Raw genomic sequence first — 22,630 nt, forward strand, 5'->3', positions numbered from 1 at the left:
ATCAATTTTTATAGGAAGCTTTGTGCTGGTAAGCTCAAAGTATGGAGTTAATTCGTAATTAAATTATATAAGCACAAATTTTAAAACTTTATTATAAATGAAGCCTTAGTTTCTTTAATAATAATAATAATTAATAGCTATTTATAATAATAAATTAAGTAGAATTCAGGCAAGTTCTGAGCTCTGATCAAGCTCAGGTACCACAGTTCGAAAAGAAAACAGTTCTGATTATTGTTATAACAAATGTAATTTTTAAAATTCAAATTTAAAAAAAAAAACCTTTTATAAGCTTACCAAATTATCAAATAGGTCTAAAATATAGTTAGCACCTAAAAGTATGCAACGAAAAGGCTGCCAAAACCACAAGAAAACTCGCCTCAAGTCAACTTTTAAATCAAACAAATGTGTTTTAAAGTAATTTAATTAATAAATTTATTTTTTAATTGTAGTTTTCTTTTTGTATATAGTTTTATTAAATTTACTACATAATAAATACAACATTTTATTGAGCGTTGTTTTACGTTTTGTTTTAGTTTAATCTAAATACTAAAACATTGGCACATTTTTAGAGTTTTTCCACTTGTTTCCTATTTATCAAATTTCAATACTTGTACAGAATCAAATACAAAAATGTTCAGATAGACACAGTTTCAGCGACATTAGCTTAAACAACTACAAATTATATATAGGCTAAAAATGAAATTATATTAAACATATGCATTGCCTAAAAGATAAACAAGCAAATCTCTCTCTTAACTGGATAGCTAGAAACGCTGCTCAATAATTTTACATGCAATTGGCGTATTGTCCACAATGTCACTCACGAATACAAATAAATATGTTAGCAATTTTTTTTTTATTATTTATAATTTTTTTTATATAAATATATCTATAATTTTTTTAGATTTTTTGGTACATATTTAGACCAGCAGACGCCTAGCTTTGCAAAAAAAAAGTTGTTTTCTTAGTTTAAAGCTGTAAGCAGCGGCGGGTTTTGTTTCAGTGGGAATCCGTTTATGTTTTTTCCTTCTGGGTTTCATTCACATAGTCAACATTTGGGCGTGTTTGCTCCACTGCTGACGCTGCTCGTCTCCAGATGTTGCATCAACAGCTGCTGCAAGTCCGCACGCAGCGCCCGCTCCTCGTTGATCTGCAGCTTGATCTGCGACATATCCTGCTGCATCTGCTTTATGGCTGTCCACAGTTGCCGCAGTGTCGGGGTCATATCCTCATTCTCAAGGCCTGCCTCAAACGAATTGCATTTGGTTCGCAAAGTTGTCGAAAAATTAAATAAATAAAGAGAATGGAAGAAACGGGAATACTATGTTAGTGTTGTGTGTAATTAGCCGAATAGCGCATTAAAATGAATATAATGAGTGTTACTCTAGTGAATACTATGAGTATTTGGTATGTGTGAAGTGAGTGTAATAAATATATGATATGTTTCAGATGAGTATTATGAGTATGTGATATGTTTGAAGTGAATAATATGAATATTTTCTATGCATTAAATGTATAAAGTGAGTATTGTGAGTATATGGTATGAATATTTGAAGAGAATACAAAGAATGTTTGATATATGTAAAAGTGACTATTGTGAGTATATGAATCAAGTGAATAAAATGAATGAATATTATATGTTTTAGGGTGAGTATTATGAGTAAGTGATGATAGACCAAATGAATAATTAATGTAAGTGATGTTTCCAATGAATATTATGAATATTTCATAGATTTCAAACAAATACAATGAATATTTGATGATAGTTCATAGATTATTACGAGTAATGCTCAACTTTTGAGTGAGTGTAATAAGTAAATGAAATGACTATTTCAAGTACTTATTATATTTTAGATTTTAGAAGTATTATAAATATATGATATGTTTCAAAGCTTTTCAAATGAATATTATGATTTCTTAATGTTATTCTTAAGTGAGTGTTATGAATGTACCACGTATATCTACTGGACAGAATGAATATTCGATAACTTAAAAGTGTATACGGTGCGTATGTGCAATGTTTCAAGTAAATCTTATGAGTTTTCTCTTTAATGATATGTTTCGCACTTATGCATATATTGTGTGTGTATGTGTGGGTGTGTGTATAGCTGCATATACTGTAATTTACGTGTGCTCTACTCTTAACAGCAAATCAATAAAATATTATTGCTACTATACAGATATATATAAGAACTATTTATTTTTATGCTCAGCAATTTTGGACTCTTGAAGTGCAACACATAATTAAACATAAATAATTGACTAAAGTTTTCTGTTTAGAGTGAAATAAACTAAAAAAGAAACTACTATTAAATAATGTTATATATATTAATATTTGCTTATTGACAAATACCACACAGACACAAATACAAATACAAAATACAACGAAATTCTTGATAATATAAATGATTTTATTGAAATTTTACTCCTTTTTTTTTGTTTTTTATTTTTATTTTTAATTTCATTGAAATGTTTTTTACTCGAAATTGAAGTAAATTCAAATCTCAATACAATACAAACGTATAAACGCATTTATCATAATTAATATAGTTAGTTGGTAATTGTATTTGGTTAGACAACGTTTCACAAAACACTTATAGCTTAATGTTTATTTGTTTTTTCTCTTTCTTTCTTTTTAATATAATGCACAACAACAATGTACTTTGATTTATTTGTTATATATTTGTTTTTATTTTGTATTGTTTCAGTTAGTTTCTAGTTATTGCCAAGTACTTGAACTAACACTTAAAGCATTTCAACTCATTTTTGATTACACATTGCACATTCGTTTGATCATAAGTATAATACCCTATAATATTTGTTTTTTTTTTGCTAGGCAGGTAACAAAGAACTTTCACTGGGCAGCCCCTCCCTCACCCCAACAAAAAAAAAAAACAATCAGAACAAAAAGGAAATTGTCAGTTGCTGCTAGTTTTAAACATTTAGAGCTACGTAAGTATAAGCTATGGCAAATCATGTATATCAAGTCACAAATATATATTTATATATGTATAAATACAGAGTATGTATAGTCTAATATATAGTGTGTTCCGCTGGTGGCATACAAAAACGCGTGTAAAAGCCTTGGACGGAAAATGTAAAGCTTCGCTGATTATCTACTCTCTTTTAGGATCAGGAACCAGCTGCAGTTGCACTTCAAGTACGAGTAACTAATGTGTGGGGCAAGTAGTCAGCGGCACGCTAGTACAAAACTTTTACTCTACAACATCCAATCAAATTTTGTTAGCTAGTCTTTTTTGGCTGAGTCTTTCTTTGTAGTGTTTTTCTTTTTAATTATTTCTATTGCACCTAACTAGATTTAAGATCACTCAACTTACAATTAGTATAAGATTAAAAAAATTAATAAAATATATAGCTCTGACAGCTACACTTAGTTACTTTTGAGCAGATCTGTAAAGCATTTATCATTAGGCCAAAACAAAGATTATTACATATAGAATCGATTGGCTTTAAAAATATAATTTTATATAAAATTGAAGTATTTTTAAAAGTGATTTTATGATAAAACAAAATTTAAATCCAATGATACTTGTCACTTGGTACAAATATTAGGCATATTCGCGCTTTTTTAAAGGGCAAAAAGTCAAATTATATATAAAAATCAATATACTTTTCATTAAGTTCAGGGCATAACTATTACCCAAAATTATTTTTGAAGTTTTCAAAAAAGATTTTGTATAAATTTTCCATTTTTATTTATATTTTGTAAAATGTCCAAAATTTTGAATTTAAAAAAAATATATATATAATTTTTTTTATATAAACTCAAATTTCCCATAAAAAATTTGCTAAAAAATTGCGTAAAAGGAATTTAAAAAATCTCTATTTAAGAAAAATCTAATTTTAATATACAATTTATACATTAATTAAAAATGCTTAATCATTTAGTTATTAAAAAAAAATACTTTTATGAAATATGCCTAGGGACATGCCTTGCCAATGAGTAGATCACACAAAAAATTTGTAATTACAAAATAGTCTATAAATATTAAGTGGTAATATGAAAATACCTCTCAAATAAAATTCAACAATTCAAAAATATTCTCTAACTTTGCTAGTATTTTAAAAATACTTCTAAAATGAAAATGTTTTACAGATCTGCTCTATGAATACATATATATATATATATATATATATATATATATAAGCTATATATATATATAAGCTAGGCACACCGAAACTAGAGACACAGACTGCTGCCAGCCTCACTTAACTGTATTTTTGTAAGATAAATTCAAAAGATTTTTTGTTTGTTTGTTGAGCAACAGCAAATTGAAATAAAAAAAAAGAATCGAATTATTATGCAGCAGCCATAATAAAATACAACTGCTGAGCGGGCGAGCATTCAAAGCAAAGCGAGCAGCAGCAGCAGCAGTAGTAGCAGCAGCAGCAGCAGCGCAGCTGTTGTAGGTGGCACCAATGAATGCGTGTGAAGCTAAATGGGCGTGGTCGAGATGAGAAGGACATGCCACAACCGCAATTGTAGTACTACTCAGAGATGGTTGATCTTGCGCCACTGCTTCATCACAAAATTACCGCAACACCAGCTGCCCGATTGCCGTTTCGTACCGTCCGCATTCAGCTCCACCTGTGTGGCACGCCCCTGGCTGGCGCTTCCGTTGCGCAGCAGCGCCGTACAGCCATGCTCTCCACGCTCGCCATCACTCTCATCCGAGCGCTCGCCACCCGCTGCCAGCTGTGGTGTGCTGCGTTGCAGCGTGCTTGTGCGCAATGCTCCGCCACAGTTCATCAAGTATCCGCCACCGAAGCCCGCATAGCGATGCGACGTGGACGTCTCAAAGGAGCGATTCAGGCGTCGGTCGTAGAGACCGGGATGCACAGTGCCATCCGGATTTGGTTTCACAATAGTTGTCTGACCCGAGCCCCGCTGATAACCCTGCTGAGCCAGCAGCTTGGGCGACGGCTTGTTCTTGCGCGGCAGCAGCGGCGAGGTGCAAACGTTGTCGTAGCCCGAGCCGAAGCCGCTCTTCAGGCGATTCAGAGATTTGCGTGTGGCACGCTCTTCCGACAACGCGCGCTGATAATCCTTAATGCCAGGCCCACCAGCTACCGCACCCGGTCCCGTTAGCGAGTAGCGTTGACCAGGTGTATTTAGGGAGGAGCCCACCGAACTGGAGTACAGATTGAAGCTATTCGGACTTGCCTCACGCCAAATGAAGGAGGAGTTCAGACTGCCCGCCGAGTGTTGACGTGTTTGTTGCAAATGCTGTTGTTGCTGTTGATGATGTTGTTGCTGTTGGTGTTGTTGTTGTTGTTGCTGCTGTTGCAGTGGCGTTAGGTGCGGCGCATTAGCCACAAAAGGCAGCTGCGGATTGGAGGTCGAGAAGGTTTTGCTCGTTTTCAACTTGCCACCGCGTATAGGCAAACAGGGCGTCCACGGCTGCAAGGCTATATAGTTGAGGTATTTAGAGTTCGTTGGGCAGAGGCGCGTGAAAGACAAAGAGAGAAAATGAAGATATTTGAAGAACGAAAAACGAGAAACGACAACCAACAACGACAACAAGAACAACGAAAAGCCCAAACACAAAAACAAATTTATAAAAAAAAAAAAACAAAATAGACGAACAACAATACATTGAATCAAGCCAGGGTAGGTTGTCGGAGTGTGTTTGTGTGTGTGTGTGTGGAGAGAGAGTGTGCGTGGATGAACATTAAACCAAGACCAATTTTAATAAGGTAAATAAAAGCAGGACAATAGTTGATAAAGCGGGTTTTTGCGAGGCAAATAGAGGTAAAACCATAACCAAAAGATAGCTTACAGGTAGGCCAACGAAACTGAACTAGGAGGACGGGAGAGATTAGGGTCAGCGGAAACTAAATTTGTATAACTTGTAATTTTGATAAAATCTATAGGGCGCAACTAAAAGATATTTCTAATAATGATATGAAGAAAGTGAATCTTCAATTTCTATTTTTCCCTTTCGCTATGTAACAATAAATTATACTGAATATTTATAGTCAACTTTAGATTTTAGCTAATTTAGCGATTCAGATGTTAAAAATAAAATATGTTAATATTTTAGAATATATCGAATATTATTAAAATTAAGTAAAATAAAATGCTGTATTAAAAATATGAACATGAGTTCAAACTTTAAAATGTAACTCATTGATTCACGAACTGAAAATATCTTTGAGTTCGAATCATGATTTATGCCATGATTTCTATATATAACTCAGAAAACTATATAAAATATCACTCTTCGAAAATCTTCATGAAAATGCGCCCAGCTACGGTACAACTATGTAAGCCTTAAAGATAATAATAATGATAATTGTAATGATAATGATAATAGTAATGACAATGAACAATTATTTTCCTCTTGAAATGAACAACAATAATTGAAAGTAAATTCAACCAAGTTTTACATAAATAAATCGGTAAATTTAAACAAATATATTAGGTATATATTTTTTATTATGTATGAATATATATGTATATAAGAGACCAAAATATATTAGCATATATATATAGATATATATATTAATATATTTCTTGAATACTTCATTTAATCCAATTTTAATGAGCGCAACTGCCAGATTTCTTAACAAATACAACATTTGTAACAAAACTCATAAAAAATTAACAACAAAAAATATAATTAAATCAAATCTTTAGTTGTTACAGTTAAAATGCGTTGGTTCTTAAGTGATATATCTATATTATTTTTCCAATTGTTAAAATTAAAAAAAAAAAAATAAGTTAAGCAATTACGCATTATTTATGGTATTTGTGAAGAAGTTTTAATTAGACAGCTCTACAATTTTTTATATTTCTTGTTAAACAATTTTTTTCTTATAAACTAATACAATTTTGGTGTAAGAATTCTTGTTTATTTTATTTTTATTTGATTTTTTTTGTATATATTTCTTTGTGAAACGTTAAAAATGAAACCAAACCAACAAATGTAATAATAAAAATTTATCAAATTTTTTTTTGTTTTCTTTTTTTTTAGCAGCTTTGTACATTTAAGTGTGCGTGTTTTCTGTGTGTGTGTTTCGAGTGTGTGTGTGTGTGTATGTGAGGTAAAGCATTTTTTATTTGGCTACAAAACTTTCTTAATGATTGGAGAGGGAAAATAAACTTAAAAAGAAAAACTTGAGCACAAGTGCGAAAAAAAATAAGTAGACACACAGAAAATTGTTGTTGAGAATGCCTTCTTCTATATAAAGCACATGGGAGATCGGCGGTACTTACCCGAGTGTATGGTATTCCGGGCGCTGTTCTGATAGGCGGCACAGTAGCCCTCGAAGACGCGCAGCACTAAGGCATCCTCCTCGAATGTCGGCTGATTCTTGCGACCGCTGCAATAGCTGGCCAAGGCGTTGTTGGAGCTGCCTGAACCAGAACCGGCACCGGAGCCGGAACCGGAATTGGAGCCGCTGATTGTGTTTAACAAGCTTGGCCGCAACGGCGGCGTCGGACGCAAACAGCTGATGGTCCAGTTAGCTGGAAGAAAAGAGAGATATATAAATATAGCAAAGAGCAAAAAAAGGCTAGTTTTGGCGGAGAAACTGTGTAAATTGTTTGGTCGATTGACTTGACTTTTTTGGATACTTGTAATACACGATTTTCTTTTCTGTATTAAAAAAATATCCAGTTCATATTTATAAATTTTTTTTGTAAGCATAAAAATAGCTAATCATTAATATACAACTGCTAGAAATCCCGCTATACACTTTTAGCTACATTATGTCTGCTCAGCAAGCTAGATTTGGCTTTAAAATAATTATTTGGGGAACATTAAATTTAATCTGCCCAGCAGGCTACATTTGGCTTTAAAATAACTATTTAGCCAACACCGACTATGGACTTACCCTTTGTGCTTCCTTTCTTTGCGTTTGGCGCCGCCGTTGCCACTGCCGCTGCTGCTGCTGCCGCTACCGCTGCTTGGATGGCCGCTTGGCTTGCTTCCGTGCCCGCTGCTGTCTTGCTGCTTGGTGTCTGGACTAAATTTGATTTGTGGCTTAACTGCCCCAGATGACTTGGTAGACTTGGTGGTTGTGGTGGATGCAGATGATGTTGTGGAGGCTGAGTGTGCGTGTACTGGTTGTAGCTCAGATGATGATTGAACGAGAGGCTCCGTTTGTGTTGTGACATCGCTGTGGCTGCTGCCGATGCTGCCGCCGAGCCCGCCAACTGTTGCTGGCTGTTGCTGTTGCTGTTGCCGCTGTTGTTGTTGTTGATGTTGTTGCAGCTGCTGTTGCTGATGCTGCTGGGCGTCTGATTGCGACTGCCGGGCGGCAGCAACAGGCTGTGCGTCGATGGAGGAGACATCTGAAATAAAGCGAACAGAAAACAGTTTATTATTATTATCTCATTTAGACTTAAGTATTTCAATGATATATGGAACTTTAGTTAGTTTTGATTAAGAAATACTTGGCAACTGACAGCAACTGCGGCAGCAGCAGCAGCAGCAACAATTGCTATAAACATCAACAAAACAACAACAACAGGCTGCAGTCCTGTGGGCAGCTAGCGAGCAAAGCGCAGCAAGCAAATCAAATCGAATGAGTTTGTTTCGTTTTTTAAATCATTTTATCAATTTTTAATTTGTTTCTATTTTTTATTTTGTGTTGCTGGAGCGTTAGATAAATGTTTTGTAAATCGTTTTTTTTTTCTCAAATCGAATTCAAACGTTTTTGGTGTTTGCGTTCTTGGTTAGTGGGCGCAACGTTTGCAATGTGGGTGATTGATGGGTTGGGGTGCTGACGAACTAGTTCATTAGAGCACACAAAATAAATATATTTAAATACATAATGTACTAAGAAGTGCTGGCGAACTAGTTCATTAGAGCAGCCCAAATAAATAGATTTAAATACATAATGTATTAAGAAGTATTGGAAAATAAACTAGTTCTTTATGTAAATTGTTCATTTGAACGAGTTTGACTTTTGCACTCAATGCTTGCAAGATGTTACTCTAATAATTATTTCTTGAATATAAGTTGGAAAAGGAACTAGTTCAAGAGCTGCTCATTTGAACTAGTTCGAACTCTAAACACAATATGTTCAAACTTTTTATAATTAACAAAATACGAGTTCTTTTAAAATATTCTATGTCTAATTAAGCACAGTTCATTTGATCTAGCTCAATTACCCAATTTAATGGAGTAACAAAAACATTGGAGGGCACAAACATAGGTCCCAGCTTATTATTGAACTAGTTCAGTTTCTCATAACTTCACATTAAATCATATTATGAAACAGCTATTTGAACTAAATGAAATAGTTCCGTAAACTCCAAATTGAAGTAATCCTAAATAAATTCCAATCGAAAGAAGATATTCATTAACAATATAAGAAGGTTAGTCAAATGCATGTTTGAATGACTGAATGTTTCGACTGAGTTTAAAGCGATTTTGTTCAAATGAACTTAAAATGATTCAGAAAGGAATTTGGTTTTTGGGCGTGCTGCATTTGCCAAATTGAATGCTTGAATTAGAAGATGATGATGTGATTGGAAACGTGAGCAAAACGAATTTACAAAACAATCAAACGGAACACGTGCACGTGAAACAAACGTGCGCCATGCCACATGCCACCTGGAGATGTGGCAGATGACACTCAGACAAAGAAGTGTATGTAACTATTCCAGGTGGCATGGCCGGCGTCTCACTTCGTTTTGGCTTGCCTTCTTCGGTTGCTAAAGCTACGCGTGCCGCACAAATGGGACAATCGAGCGACAACGAATATGATGGCTTCGCCGCAGTGAAGGCTTCCCGTCGTCGCTGAGCTCCAGTTGGATTGAGATCCATATCCTCGCTGCACACCGGACAATTGGAGCAGATCGAGGCGGTTGTGGTGGTTGTATTGGTGGTGCCAGTGCTGCTGCCCGCATATTCACCACAATTGTCACAAAGGGCACAGTAGCTGGCGCCCTCGCTGAAGCCGCTCGCTCCCAGCGAGCAATAGCAGCTGGAGCAGATGGAGTTGGTAGAGCAGTTGGAATCCTTGCTGCCGCTGGCCGTCACCGAGGGCAGACGCTTATTGTATGCGCTCGCTATGCCGCGCAGCACCTCCGGCGGCAGGCGTTCCTTCTTCCACCAGTGCGCATACATGCCCGATCGAAAGGTGGGCCGAGGGTCCATGTGCAGCTGATCTGCGGAGCAGCTGCCGCTAAATTTTAGACCATTCGCTGTGGCTATGGGCGCGGCTTCATCCATGGAGCTGGAGGCCAGAAAAATACTTTTTGTATTGATTTGGAATTGTGCACCCGATTGATTGGTGGGCGCGGTTGGCGAGTCCAGCGCTGGCTCCGGCTTCGGTTCATTCTGTGACTCCTCTTCCTTCTGCTCCTCCTGCGTTTGCTCAGGCGTTAGAAACTTTTCACGAAACATACCACACACATCAAAACGCGGCTCTGGCTCCACATTATCGAGCACATCCACGCCGCAGCACTCGACATTGGGCGGATCCGGTGAGGCTATCGTGCAGCTGCCTGCCATGCCGCTATCACTGGAACGCGGACTGGGACACTGCGAACTCTCACAGCATCTGCACTTGCACTGACTATGCAGCGCCGGCTGCTGATCCCGTCGTCCAGCACCCGGCGGTGCTGGCGGCGGTGGAGGCGGTACAGCTGAACGATTGTTCATCTGCAGGAATTGATAGCTGATGCAGCGTCTAATGGAATCCCGTTTGACCTCTGGTCGATTGGCTTCGATGCACAGCTCGTTGTTAGAGTTGCTGCGTACCGCTGGCGGCTCACTACGTGGATTGCCCGTGCTGGGGCTGTCGCTTTTATGCGATGCGCGCTGCTCGACCGCCTGGTCGTAGTTATACAGGAGTTCCGCCTGTAGCTGATCTGGCGCAGCTAGGCATGCAGCTGGTAAGTCCATTGTGCTGGAGTGCACGCACTCATCCTCCTCGTCGAGCAGAGGGGCATCCACGCTTTGATTCTGCTGCTGCTGCTGGCGTTCCCGCCAGGTGGGCACATAGACCTCAGTATCGGCGCAACGATTGAAGCGATTGCCCACAAATATGCTGGGCATGCTGTGCCGTTCGGTGGGTGAGCCGGGCAGCTGGGCAGTAACGGCTTGTGGCTTCGCCTTCTCCTGGCTGAGATCATCATGAATGCTGGCCAAATTTTCACATGCCATAAAAGCGCCACCCAAACGAGCGCCATACAACGAGCTCGCATCGGAGCTTTGTTGCTGTAGAGTTGAAGGTTGTGAAAGCGGCTCGACAAGCTGCTCCAGCTCCTCCTCCACCTCCTCTTCTAAGCAGTTGGTTATGCTGGAGCCACCCAAGTTGATGGTAGCCGTTGACGTATGTACGCTGGAGTTGCGTTCAGTGGATTTGCGTGCCAGCGCACGCAACGCCTTGGAACCAATCACAAGCGACTCCTTCTTAAGCTCATGCTGCACCAGCAGCTCATCCGCATCAACGGAATCTAGTTTGATTAAATTTATGGACGAGCTGTGCCGCTGTGCATGCTTCACAAAAGTGCCCGTGGAATTGCATGTGGATTCAACAGGTCTGTGCTGATAGAAGCGCACATATTCAAACGGATCCGAGTCACAGCTGTGCAAATAGTCATTGTCATACTCATCGTCATAGCTCTCTGAATCTGTGGGCAGCTCGAAGGCGTCCTGACGCTCCAGCTCCGACGAGGACATTATTGACTCCTGCCTATTGGCATTGATATCTTTGAGCAACTTGGCAGCTTTGTGACAGCGCTTTTTGCGCAATGCAATCCGCTTGAGATCGATGCTCTGCCTCGCCTGTGGATAGAGAAGCATCTTAACTATCGCGCTGCGCAGGCGTCCCGCTTTGACGAGTCGTGCGAAATGCGCACTGAGATTGGTATACGGAGCCGTCGGTGGATAACTGCTGGGCGGCAAGGTGAGCCGGAGTGGGGCATGCTGCAACGGCTGACTGTAGTAGGCGCACAGCGAGAAACGTGTGCAATAGCCGCGCGCATCCAGATGCTGATTGAGCTGCTCAGTTGCCAAGGCACAAAGATGTGGAACAGTAATGAAAGCTACTACATTATCTATGTTAAGCAACGTTTTCAAATGAGCTTGGCAAAAGTTCTTGATGAAGCCATTCTCATATGACCCTTTAAGAAACCCTGATAGACAAGGCCTGCCCCTTTATAAACTTGCCAAGCACAAGTGAGAACAGCTCTAAAAACTCAGTACTTACATGCGATGCATTCAGCTGCTGACCGCCCAGCGAGGAGTTGCTTAGATTGCTCAGCTGACGCTTTATGCCCATGGGCAGACTGGGATTGTTGGCATTGAGCAGCTCGACCCACTTGTTGGCCTCATTGGGACCCTGACAAACGGCCACAATGCGATCGATTAGTGGACTGCTTATCTCGAAGGCATTTTTGATGGCATCCGTATCCTCCAGGCGATTCACAATGATGCCCGTCAATGGCAATTTACCCTATTCGAAATAGTATTTATTAATTTATGCACATTGTTCATAGATCCAGGACTCACCTCATAGATGAAGGCGCTCATGCGCTGGCTCACGCTTAGTATGAGCAGCGTTTGTGGAAATAACACAAAGTAGCGATCGCGATGATCTGGGCCTACAGCCACGCTGCCCATGTGTATGATGTCGCCCAGTGTGCTCAGCTCCTGACCCTGCCAGTTGCGCACCGGCCCCGTCAGCACCTGCAGCTCGAGCTCCTTTTGACGACGCGTTGCCGAACAGGTGGCCGCAATATCCTTGTAGACAGCTACGCTGCGCTGTGTATCGCCGCGATCCGGATGGCTGCTCTCCATGTGACGTTCCAGCTCCTGCAGCATGGCCGAATACTTGTCCAGGCGGCGAAACGGCTTAGAAAGCCCGGTAGTTAATACTAACAGACCCGGCGAGGCAGCGCCCTGACGCTCCATATACTTCTCCAATTCGTCCCTACGTAAGAAATGTTTAGAAAGATCAGGTTAGGTTCAGGTCCAATCGTATAGCACCTTGACTCACTTATACTTATCCAGTATAACTATGGCCTTGGGATGTGCTGCACAGTAGGCCTGGTGCATTTTTTTCATAAGCGGCGCACTGGTTAGAAATAGTTTACCCACACGATCGTTGCACTCCTCAATCTGTGTGAGCAGCTCCTCGTGCGTGTGCACCACCTCCACAAAGTTACACATTAGCTGCGCGTACTCATCCTGGCTGAGTCTGTTGAGGAGAGCAAGAAAATGTAGTTTGGATTTTGCATAGGGAACGGACTATAGACTTACATTTGCGTCTGCTGCATGGGTTCAAGGAAATTCTCGAGCAGTCCTTGAAGCTCGGCCACATGCGCTCGCTCCGAATCGAGCAGATCCTTGAGTACCACGGAACGGTACTCCTGTATTTCCTCGGGCGGTCGTATGGTCTCGGCCAGCGGCAATTGGGCCTTGTACTCGTTCACATAGTTGCTGGGAAACCAGCCAGTCTTATCGTTCAGTGTGCCCTCCCACCAGCCGCCATCCTCGCGCTGTGTCACCGTGATTAGGTCACCCTTCTTGAAGCACAGCTCATCGTTGTTGCTGCCCATAAACGAGTATTCGGCTCTCACAATCAATGGTTGTTCCATTTCGCTTGCAAGTCCAGCCAACTCCCTACCAAAATCCTGCTCTCAAATTTCCTTCAGCTGAAATGGAAGATGATGAGATAAAGAGCTTAAAATCTTGCAGTTTTCGATGGTAATATAGTTTAATTAATTAATAATTTAATATAATATTCATTTTTTCATAAAGCTGAATTGAAAATTATAAAAAATATTTTTGTTTTTTTTTACTTAGAGCTACAATCGTGGCTTATTCATAGGCTAATCACAATCCATGTCTGGCATTAACTACAATTTTAAACATACGAATTGAACAGACCTCGTCAATGGAATCTTCAAATTGTAAAGCTGTTAGTATAAGAAAGAAATTCCAAACAAAATTGATAAAGCAATTGCTTTTAGTCCCCATAAAAGCCAAACACATTTTATACTCTATAAGATCATTGTCAATGTTTGTTGAACTTGAAAAGTCAGCGTGTGTGCACAACATGAAATTGTTCAATGAAAATTTTTCTGTAGACTCGTCACATATATCTATCAATTATCTATACTATATATATTTATATGTACATATATATATATATATATTTACGACGCCCACGCGAATGCGTTCTTCAATCCATTTCGTTTTTAGCGCTCACAAATTATTATTATGGCCAAAAGGCGTTTCGGAAAATAACATCTGTTTTCGTTTCGGCCCGAAGATCTCGTGTGGCAAAAAAATAAATACTTTCTTGACATTTTTTGTGCAATCTGGAAAACTCGTGAAATTGTTGGGAACGATCGATGGCCAAGGCCGGCGCCAAAAGGATTTTTTTTTTTTTGGCAATTACGATTACGAAATGTCGAATTGCTAAAAAGCAATAAAGAATGAAATGAATTATTGTTTTGCTTAAAAACCGTACATAAATCAAAAGCAACAGTAGTCAACTGAATGGCCATGTCATGGGTATCTCAAAGAAAACATTAATTTACGAGCGCACTGTTTACGATGTGTTCGAAAATTAACTCAAGCATTGTACACAAGATGATAAAATTTAATGGCCAAAAAAAGGATTGGGTGATAAAAACAAAATATGTTGAAGATAAACATGATTTCCTCATATGGCCTATTTTAATTGTAAGATAATACACGGCAATCACAAAAATCCATTTGCAGATTTATATCTTTATTCTAAAACATATTTTGTGTGAGGTTTTGGATAATATATTTTTATTTTCTTATTCCTTCCATCTTTTTGGGTGTGCATAATACTTTGATTAGATTAGAAGTGAGTGAAAAGGCAATAATATGATAATGTATAATTGTAGTTGGAATAGGAATGATCTTCTTGATACGTTGCTGTATTTTTAAAATTGATTAATGTAATTATAAGTTCAATTGATCTATGTAAGATATATTGATCCAACTATTAAACTATCAAATCTATGATTAAGATCTACTGATCTTCATATAAATTACATTTAGTTATTAAAATTATTAAAAGCTTCATGTATTAATTTGTATTATTATTAAATGTATTAATTTACATTATAAATATTGATCAAATGATCCAGCTGTTAGATATATTATACTCTATTATATTATATAGCTATATATCAAATATATTGAAATACATTTAAATTTTATTCAACTTTAAGCGATATTGAGCGACTTGCAAGATCTATAGGATTATCTATAAGATCTATCGATCCTTGATTATATATCAATATATATATGTATATATAGGAAGTATATTTATGTGGTTTATGAAAAAGCTTCTCAATCGCTTGTAGATAATATATCAATGTATACATTTCTAAAGTTTGTCACCAGAATATTCTACAGTTTCTATCAATTTCACTTATATATCATAAACAAATAAAACTAAATATTTATAAGAATGTGTGGGTGGCGCAAAAACAGGTTATGGTTAGATTTACGATTAAATGTTGACTTTCTTGTATGTCCCACAAATACCGTATCACATGTGCTCTACTTCTATTGAGATTAATCAAACAATTTTTATTTTATTATTGCCGCAATGAATAACCGCAAAAATATGAAAGAAAAACATGTTTTTCTCTCAGCTTTTTTTTCCTGTATTTTGACCATTAAGTTTCTCGCATCCAAAAATAACAGCGTAACGAAAATATATAAATCTTGATGTGCCGACTTTTTCCATATGCCAATGGAAATCAGGCGATATCTACATATGTATATATATTAATAGTGGCCCAGACACTTGCCAAAAGAAACACACATAAAATTGTTCCATTACAGGTATTAATAAAAAGTGTTTCATAAAACTTTTTGAATAGACTTTTGAGCCTCTTGCTGATGCTCGTTGTTGAGAGAAGATAATCTGTTAGACAAGGTCGTCTCATGAGAGAAAATTTTGAAAAAATTCAGCGTTTTTTTTTTTTTTTTTGTGTTTTTAATTTTTTACACACACACGCACATTTCTATGCACTTGTATTTGGCATATATATATATATATAGGTATAGCTCTTCCATATGCCTGTTCAACCATCAATTGTTGCACGATTCTTTCGCCGCTTTTCACTTTTGACTGCACCGCACGCGCTCATCGCTTCCACAAAACTGCGATGGCGGCATTTGGCGACAGCCACGGCCCACAAAATCCGTAAAAATGGCAACCCGAAATTTTTCACGGCTTTGCTCGTGTGTCGGTCATAGTGTTGCCAGTTCTGCATGAAATGTAGCCAATTTTTTACAAAAATAATTTTTTATACTTGATGTGTTTCTAATTTTTTAGTAAAAACTTATAAATTTATTTAATTTATTTATAGGCTTCAGTTAACTGTATATTTTGTATTATTTTTTATTTTAAAAATTGAAAATAAAAATCTGACTTTTTTATAAAAATAATTCAAATAATTTCGCATTAAAAATGCTTGAAGTTTTTTAATATAAAAGAGAGCATCAAACTAGTAATGTATAAATCTACATGTAAAATATAAATTACACACTACCATTTATTTTCTTAATAATAAAATGTATCCTTTTTAATAATACTAATCTGGCTTTTTTTTTCAAAAGTTACCAACACTGATTGTCGCACATACAAAGTATGCGGGTTGTTATCTCACGCTCTCTCGCTCTCGCTCTCTCTTAATGATCGCTCAGCTAAATACTTAACATTCTCAAAACATATATATAAGTGTATATAGCTAAATATCTACGATATAGTCATTTTGGCCGGATACAGCGCATATTTTCATGAAGAACACACAGAGAAGATGACAAAACGAGAGGCAATCAAAAACTGAAAAATTCGAACCAGCATCGGGTATTGGGGAATGCAAAGCAAAGGAAAAAAAGCACGCGCAGCTTGGTCCATAGCAGGGTATAGGTAAGCGGCGCATTCAATGTGACAATTTTCCATTTCATTGAGAAATATTGTCATGTTCTTTTTATTTATTTGTCTTTTGTTTAAAAAAAAAAAACAATTTGGTTAAATCATAAACAATATGGTCAAAACAGTTGGCAGTTCGCTGGGAAAATGCGTCATATTTATGAAAATTTTTAGTTAATCGTTTTAGAACATAAAAACGACACACAAAAAAAATGAAAATATGTGGAAATACTTTGTTATCGGAAATTCACCTGTCCCAATCAGTTTTATATATGTTTGTGCATGATTCGAATTCTAAAGTGGGAACAGTGAACAACAGGTTCGTATGGAAAGCAATAAAAAATGATGTTGATATGACATAATATTAAATTAACATCAAATTTAAGATAATATTATATTAACAAGTTACCTTTTAATAATTTTCTAAAGGAATTTAGTACGCCAATTAATTTGAAAATAAATAAGAAAACTCTAGTCGGATGTGATCGACTGGGAGATACCCGGAATTCCGGCGGATCCACTGTAACGATGCCAACAAGTCTCTAGCTTGGGCAGATCGACAGACAGATCAATTAGATCGACTCAGTTGTCACGTCTTCTTCTGCCTGTTTGATAAATTTTCAATGGATTCACAGTATAATTACCAAGATATTTTTATGCATATTAATTTTAAAGTATTTTTCAAGTATTTTAAAATTGTTACATCTTCAAAGCGTGAAAAATTCTTAACTTATGAAAGAATCTCGAAAATACTAAAAATTCCTATGCCAACAAGTGCTTTATAGAGAATATATTTCATTGCCTGCAGCAATATTGATCTCTTCAACCCACATGGACTATAAAAACAATCATAAATCGGTGCAAAGCCCAACCCTGAAATAGCATAACGTCCATGGCCGGGAGAAACAATCAGCAAACAAAAAAAATGTATATATATATATCTATATAAATTTCCGTAGGTTGAGCATATTGCAGCTCTCATCAATGTGCATGGCCGCCAGCGACAGTCAAAGTGATGCAAGCAGAGGTCATGCCCGATGCGCACACAAAGAGATGCCGTCGCAGTCGACGTCGCCGCATGCCAAACAAAATTTTAATTAATTCATTAAACTTGCACATGGCGCCGACGGAGATGGCAACATCAGGCAAAGCCACAGTCGCAGTTGCAGTCGCAGCCACAGCCAGCAGCAACAACAACAAGTTGTAAGAGGCGTCATTGAGTGCAATCAAAGCGACAAAAAGTGCAGCAACAAGCAAACAAGAATAATTATAATAGACTTGCAGATACCCTGGAAAAACAAACAAAGATCTAACAGCTATTACGCACTTCTATTGTATATAGAATATTTAAGTCTAGCAGACGTCACACATACTCTATAAAGCAAACATGGCTATTATAGTGATAAGTTGGCAATTGTACAACAGGTGAAACAATATACTAAAGAGTTTGAGTATATGCTCAAATCTAGCCTAGTCAGGCTTAAAATATACCCTAGATATAATTATAGCTTTGTTATCTTCGTGGCGATAGCGAGCGACTGAAGTCTCCGTAAACATACTTCAATTTGGCTGACTAAATATACTGCACAAAAAAATAAGATTGTTATCATTTTATTAACTTTCTACCAATACTTTGGGATTAACATATTTATTACAGCCAAGCAATTATTTAGTGTAGTGCTGCATTTAACTATGTCCAAGCCATACTATAGGGTATTGCATAGTCGTTATCATTCATCTACAATATTATAAACAACTTTAACATCATTGATGTATAGCCTAAGCGACAATTTTAGCGTTTTAAATCAGCATTAGATGTTTATCTGCCGCGAAACAATATTGTTGCAGGGTATATTATATAGTATATGAAATAATTATAATGATGCTGTTGACGATGATGATGATTGATGAAAAACAACTTCCGGAAGTGCGCAATTTGATGGGGGAAATTCGAAATTCGCACGGCACTCTTTCTATTTTTCTTTTCACTTCCACTTTGGGCGACAGAACAGATCAAGAGCTGTGAAAAACTGAGAAAACCCCAACAACACGATAAACTGTAAACAAAAACAAAAACTAATTTTGGATTGGGTGTGAAAGAATTGGCAACTGAAGCACCTATCTCACTATACAATCGATGTAAAATTTGTGTACAGTAAAGCTAAGAAAACACATCACAAAGTCAAAAAGAAAAACACAAATGGAAAACACAAAGGAAAACACGAACCAAACGAATGCAGTTCGACAGCCAGTAAAATCTTGTCACGTCTGGTTCTCGAACCCCAATGTCGATTGCTGAGATTTAAATTTTGGGAGCACTTCAGATAGAAAGATGGAGCAAAAGAGAGAGAGAGAGAGCAAAACAGTGATCGAGAGATATATGGGCATAATATAATTTGATTGCATCTCTATTTATACACATACGACAGACTTCCAATCAAGACGCCCCCATTTGTCGAGAGTTTCAAGTTGTGGGTAGGAAGTTAATGTTATTCTTCATGTTAATGTTCTCGTCTCTAGTTCTGCTTATTCTTCTCTTCACGCGCGCGTGTGCGTGGGGGCGTGCAGTTCATAATTTGTTCAAAACAAAATATCAAATTGCTAACTGAATGTGGCATATTTTGTATCGCATCGACAAAAATGAGGTCAACAGCATAAAGCAAAAAAACAAAATAAAAAGCGAAGAGTCGTCGACTACTAAATACCCTAGCAAAAAAGTTGTCTCAAGTCGCGTTATCTAATCTTAGATAAAATTAATCTATGCTTTAATTACACATATTAAAAATATATAACAAATTAATCTTTATGACTTTCGCCTTGATGCTATATATGAACTTTAATCTAGTCTTTAAGGTATTATCGGAACTATACATAGACATAATATCTGCACACTTTATGATAGATTCTATCTTTGAGACCTATATCCTTATCTTTATAATTTCCCATTTTTAAGAAGCAATGTTCAGGTATATGCATATAGAACATAAAAGTACTTGTTTTTTATAGTATATCAGAAGTTTATATATTATAGACATGAGTGTTACCTATCCGCTAACATAATTATCATATCCACTTCAATGTGATAAATAGAAAATATTGTTTATTTTGCATTCTAAAACAAATAAGAATGCTCTACTCGGAAGTAGCTGACTAGAAGATACCCTGAACCCTACGCAATCAGTCAACGCTACTTTTATACCAACATAGATAAAAAGCAGTCAGACGGACATTACTATATTGACTTAGCTCGTCGTGCTGATCCAGAATATATATACTTTACGGACTGTTTTATGCTGCCTACTGCCAACACCATTATACCCTGAATTTCCATTTTCAATGGGTTTAGAGTATAAGAACACTGGCACCAAAATGCCAAATGCATTTTGTTTGTTTGGCTAGGAGGGAAATATTTATGAAACGCTTTTATTAATGCGCAAAAATAACAATAATAATGCGTTCAAAACTGAATTCCAATACCGAAGACAATGCACAACATTTATGAAACAGTTCTTAAGGCAAGCCATTCAAAAAAATATATATAAAAGAAGTCAATGACACACTTCGAAAGAAGTCAAGTTATATATAAATGGTTCAGTATTTACGTCAAAAATAATATAAGTAAATATATAAATATAATATATAATATATAATATATACATATATTTCTTATATATTACATTTTTATTTAAAAAAACTCTTAAACATTTTTAAAAAGTCAACAATCAAATAATGAGCGACAAGTCAAGCAGACATAAAATAATAAGACAGATGTAAAAAGTATTAACCGGCGTTGCGCGTTCATAGAATTTTCTTATAAATTAGGGAACAGTTTTTTCAATTTAAGTTGACTGTCTGCCTTTCCATAATGTAAAGCAGGCGCTTTAAGCTTGTCGAACCACTAGAAAATGCAGGAAGCTGACATATCTCATATATTTTGTGTGCTGCCCGACTCCTGCCTCATTGCCCAAATCCTTGTGGTCCCAAGGTGAATAATATACGAAAACTGGCGAAATTGTTCGTCTTCTTTTTTAGTGAACGTGCACATTTTCTGCTTTTGGCAACAGTTCAAATTCGTTCGCTAGAGAATTGGAATTGGAATTGGGTTTAGGTTTGGTCTTAGGGTTTGTGTGTGGGTTGGCAACGTGTCGTATCGTGTGCTTTGTGGCCACTGCAGTGAAGTCCTAAAGGACTCCTTTGTGGTGTCATTTGCCCAGCACAAACAAACAAGACACCTCGTACTTGAGGGCAGGCTGCCTGCCTGGTTGCCTGCTTTATGTCTGTCTGGCTGCTATTGACCCTATGGATTATGTACAGCCTAAGTGGCGGGCACTTCAACCTTTTGCAGAGTGCAGCCAACTTCAGCTTGGCAATAAATAACATTTGCTAGAAGAAAAGCGAGGCAGAAAATGTGTTGCAAGTGTTTTTTGCTGCTACTGCTTCTTATTCTTGCTGAAATGCAGTCGAACAGTGTAGACAATGCAGCGCCAAACAGCAAATACCCAGTGGGAAATGCATTATTGACTAAGCTTGAAAATATGTAATCGAAATTTACTGCAAGTCAATCCTCTAATCTAACCTGACACTAATATTTTATTATGACACTCAATTCCCTCAAGTTCTTCAATATACATGAGTCATTCTGTGAAATGTCACTATGATTGTCATATAATCTAGTGCAGCTGGGATTTCTCAAGAGATGAGCTTCAGTTGCAGGCGAGCGTGCAAGTAAGTCTTTCAATATGTCTGACTTTTAATGTGAAATTTCACTGCGACTGGCATGTAATCAAGTGCAGCTGGGTTCTCTCATAGAGATGAGCTTCAATTGCAGGCGAGCGTCGGTGCTTGTGCTTGTGTGACGCATCCATAGTGAGGAATGGGCGATGCCACTGAACTTTGCCTATGCAATAGTTGAGCGTTGCCACCTATGAGTCAGCCTCCATGCACGCCTAGATCTATGCAACTCTGTTGTTTATTTTATTTATACTAGCAAAAACTAAGCTTCTACTTGTTGTTATTTTTAAGTTTACCTTTGTTACGTTTTAACAAACATTTGTTGCGCCTATGCTGCTTGTCGTCGTTCGTTGTGTGTAATCGTTGTTCCTGTTTCGCTTGTCGTTTTTTTGCACGCACAAAATAGACGGATGAGTAATGAGGTGAAGCCCTCTTCCCTTAGACTGCTTGCTCCCGCACAACTTTTTTTGCTATTTTTTTTTACTTTTAACTAGCGCGGCTGCTGTTGTCGCCGCCGGAGCACATTTGCCTAGGCACGCGCATAAATATGACTAAAACACGCGCTTTCACTCACTATACACATATGTAAATACATACATATGTATAGCATATATATAATACACAAAATGCCTTTTTGGTTTGGCCAAGAGAATTTCTATTTCTGGGTCTCAGCAGACTAGAAAACACACACGGTCATTTAATGGTGCTGCAAATGTCGCGATACTACCGCTACTGTTGCCGAATAAACGTTCTGATATTCTTGATCCGATATTAGTTCGTTTATTGTTGCAGCTGTATTTGTTTTCAAATTACACTTGTAACTTGATTAAACTAAATATGCAATAATTTTCGACAGAAGCGACTAAACATAAATAAACAGCAGTGTGACTGCACACAGGAAACGTGAAAATACTCATCACGGTACTACTCGTTATCGAAATACTTGAACGATATATCGGCACAAGTGTACGACCACCTTAATTGA

The 22,630-nt window shown here is 37.3% G+C and overlaps 1 protein-coding gene across 4 annotated transcripts; it reads right to left on the reverse strand.

The window, feature by feature from the left end:
- Positions 1–900: 900 nt before the first annotated feature.
- Positions 901–22,545, reverse strand: LOC111599046 (rho guanine nucleotide exchange factor 7). Of its 4 annotated transcripts, XM_030224414.1 has the most exons (9): positions 21,942–22,545; positions 13,245–13,639; positions 12,982–13,182; positions 12,495–12,915; positions 12,193–12,438; positions 7,861–8,320; positions 7,241–7,492; positions 4,558–5,430; positions 901–1,242 (listed from the first exon to the last, which is right to left on the reverse strand). In XM_030224414.1, exons 2-9 carry the CDS (start codon positions 13,580–13,582, stop codon positions 1,049–1,051), a joined length of 2,985 nt encoding a protein of 994 aa, XP_030080274.1. In that variant the 5' UTR covers positions 13,583–13,639; positions 21,942–22,545; the 3' UTR covers positions 901–1,048. The 4 variants fall into 4 exon arrangements, with proteins under 4 accessions (XP_030080274.1, XP_023170332.1, XP_023170330.2 ...); XM_023314564.2 differs by lacking the exon at positions 4,558–5,430 and having other exon boundaries at positions 1,049–1,242; XM_023314562.2 differs by lacking the exons at positions 901–1,242; positions 4,558–5,430 and adding an exon at positions 9,677–11,984 and having other exon boundaries at positions 7,411–7,492.
- Between the last annotated feature and the right edge of the window lie 85 nt (positions 22,546–22,630).

Source organism: Drosophila hydei, unplaced genomic scaffold, assembly GCF_003285905.1.
Source record: "Drosophila hydei strain 15085-1641.00,03,60 unplaced genomic scaffold, DhydRS2 tig00008114-arrow-pilon, whole genome shotgun sequence".
Taxonomy (NCBI): domain Eukaryota; kingdom Metazoa; phylum Arthropoda; class Insecta; order Diptera; family Drosophilidae; genus Drosophila; species Drosophila hydei.

Coding starts and splice junctions, on each gene's coding strand:
- LOC111599046 (XM_023314562.2), bottom strand. CDS start 13,582: ATGGAACAACCATTGATTGTGAGAGCCGAATACTCGTTTATGGGCAGC. Junction 12,916..12,981: donor GTTATACTGGATAAGTATAA/GTGAGTCAAGGT, acceptor TTTCTTACGTAG/GGACGAATTGGAGAAGTATA. Junction 12,439..12,494: donor TGAGCGCCTTCATCTATGAG/GTGAGTCCTGGA, acceptor TATTTCGAATAG/GGTAAATTGCCATTGACGGG.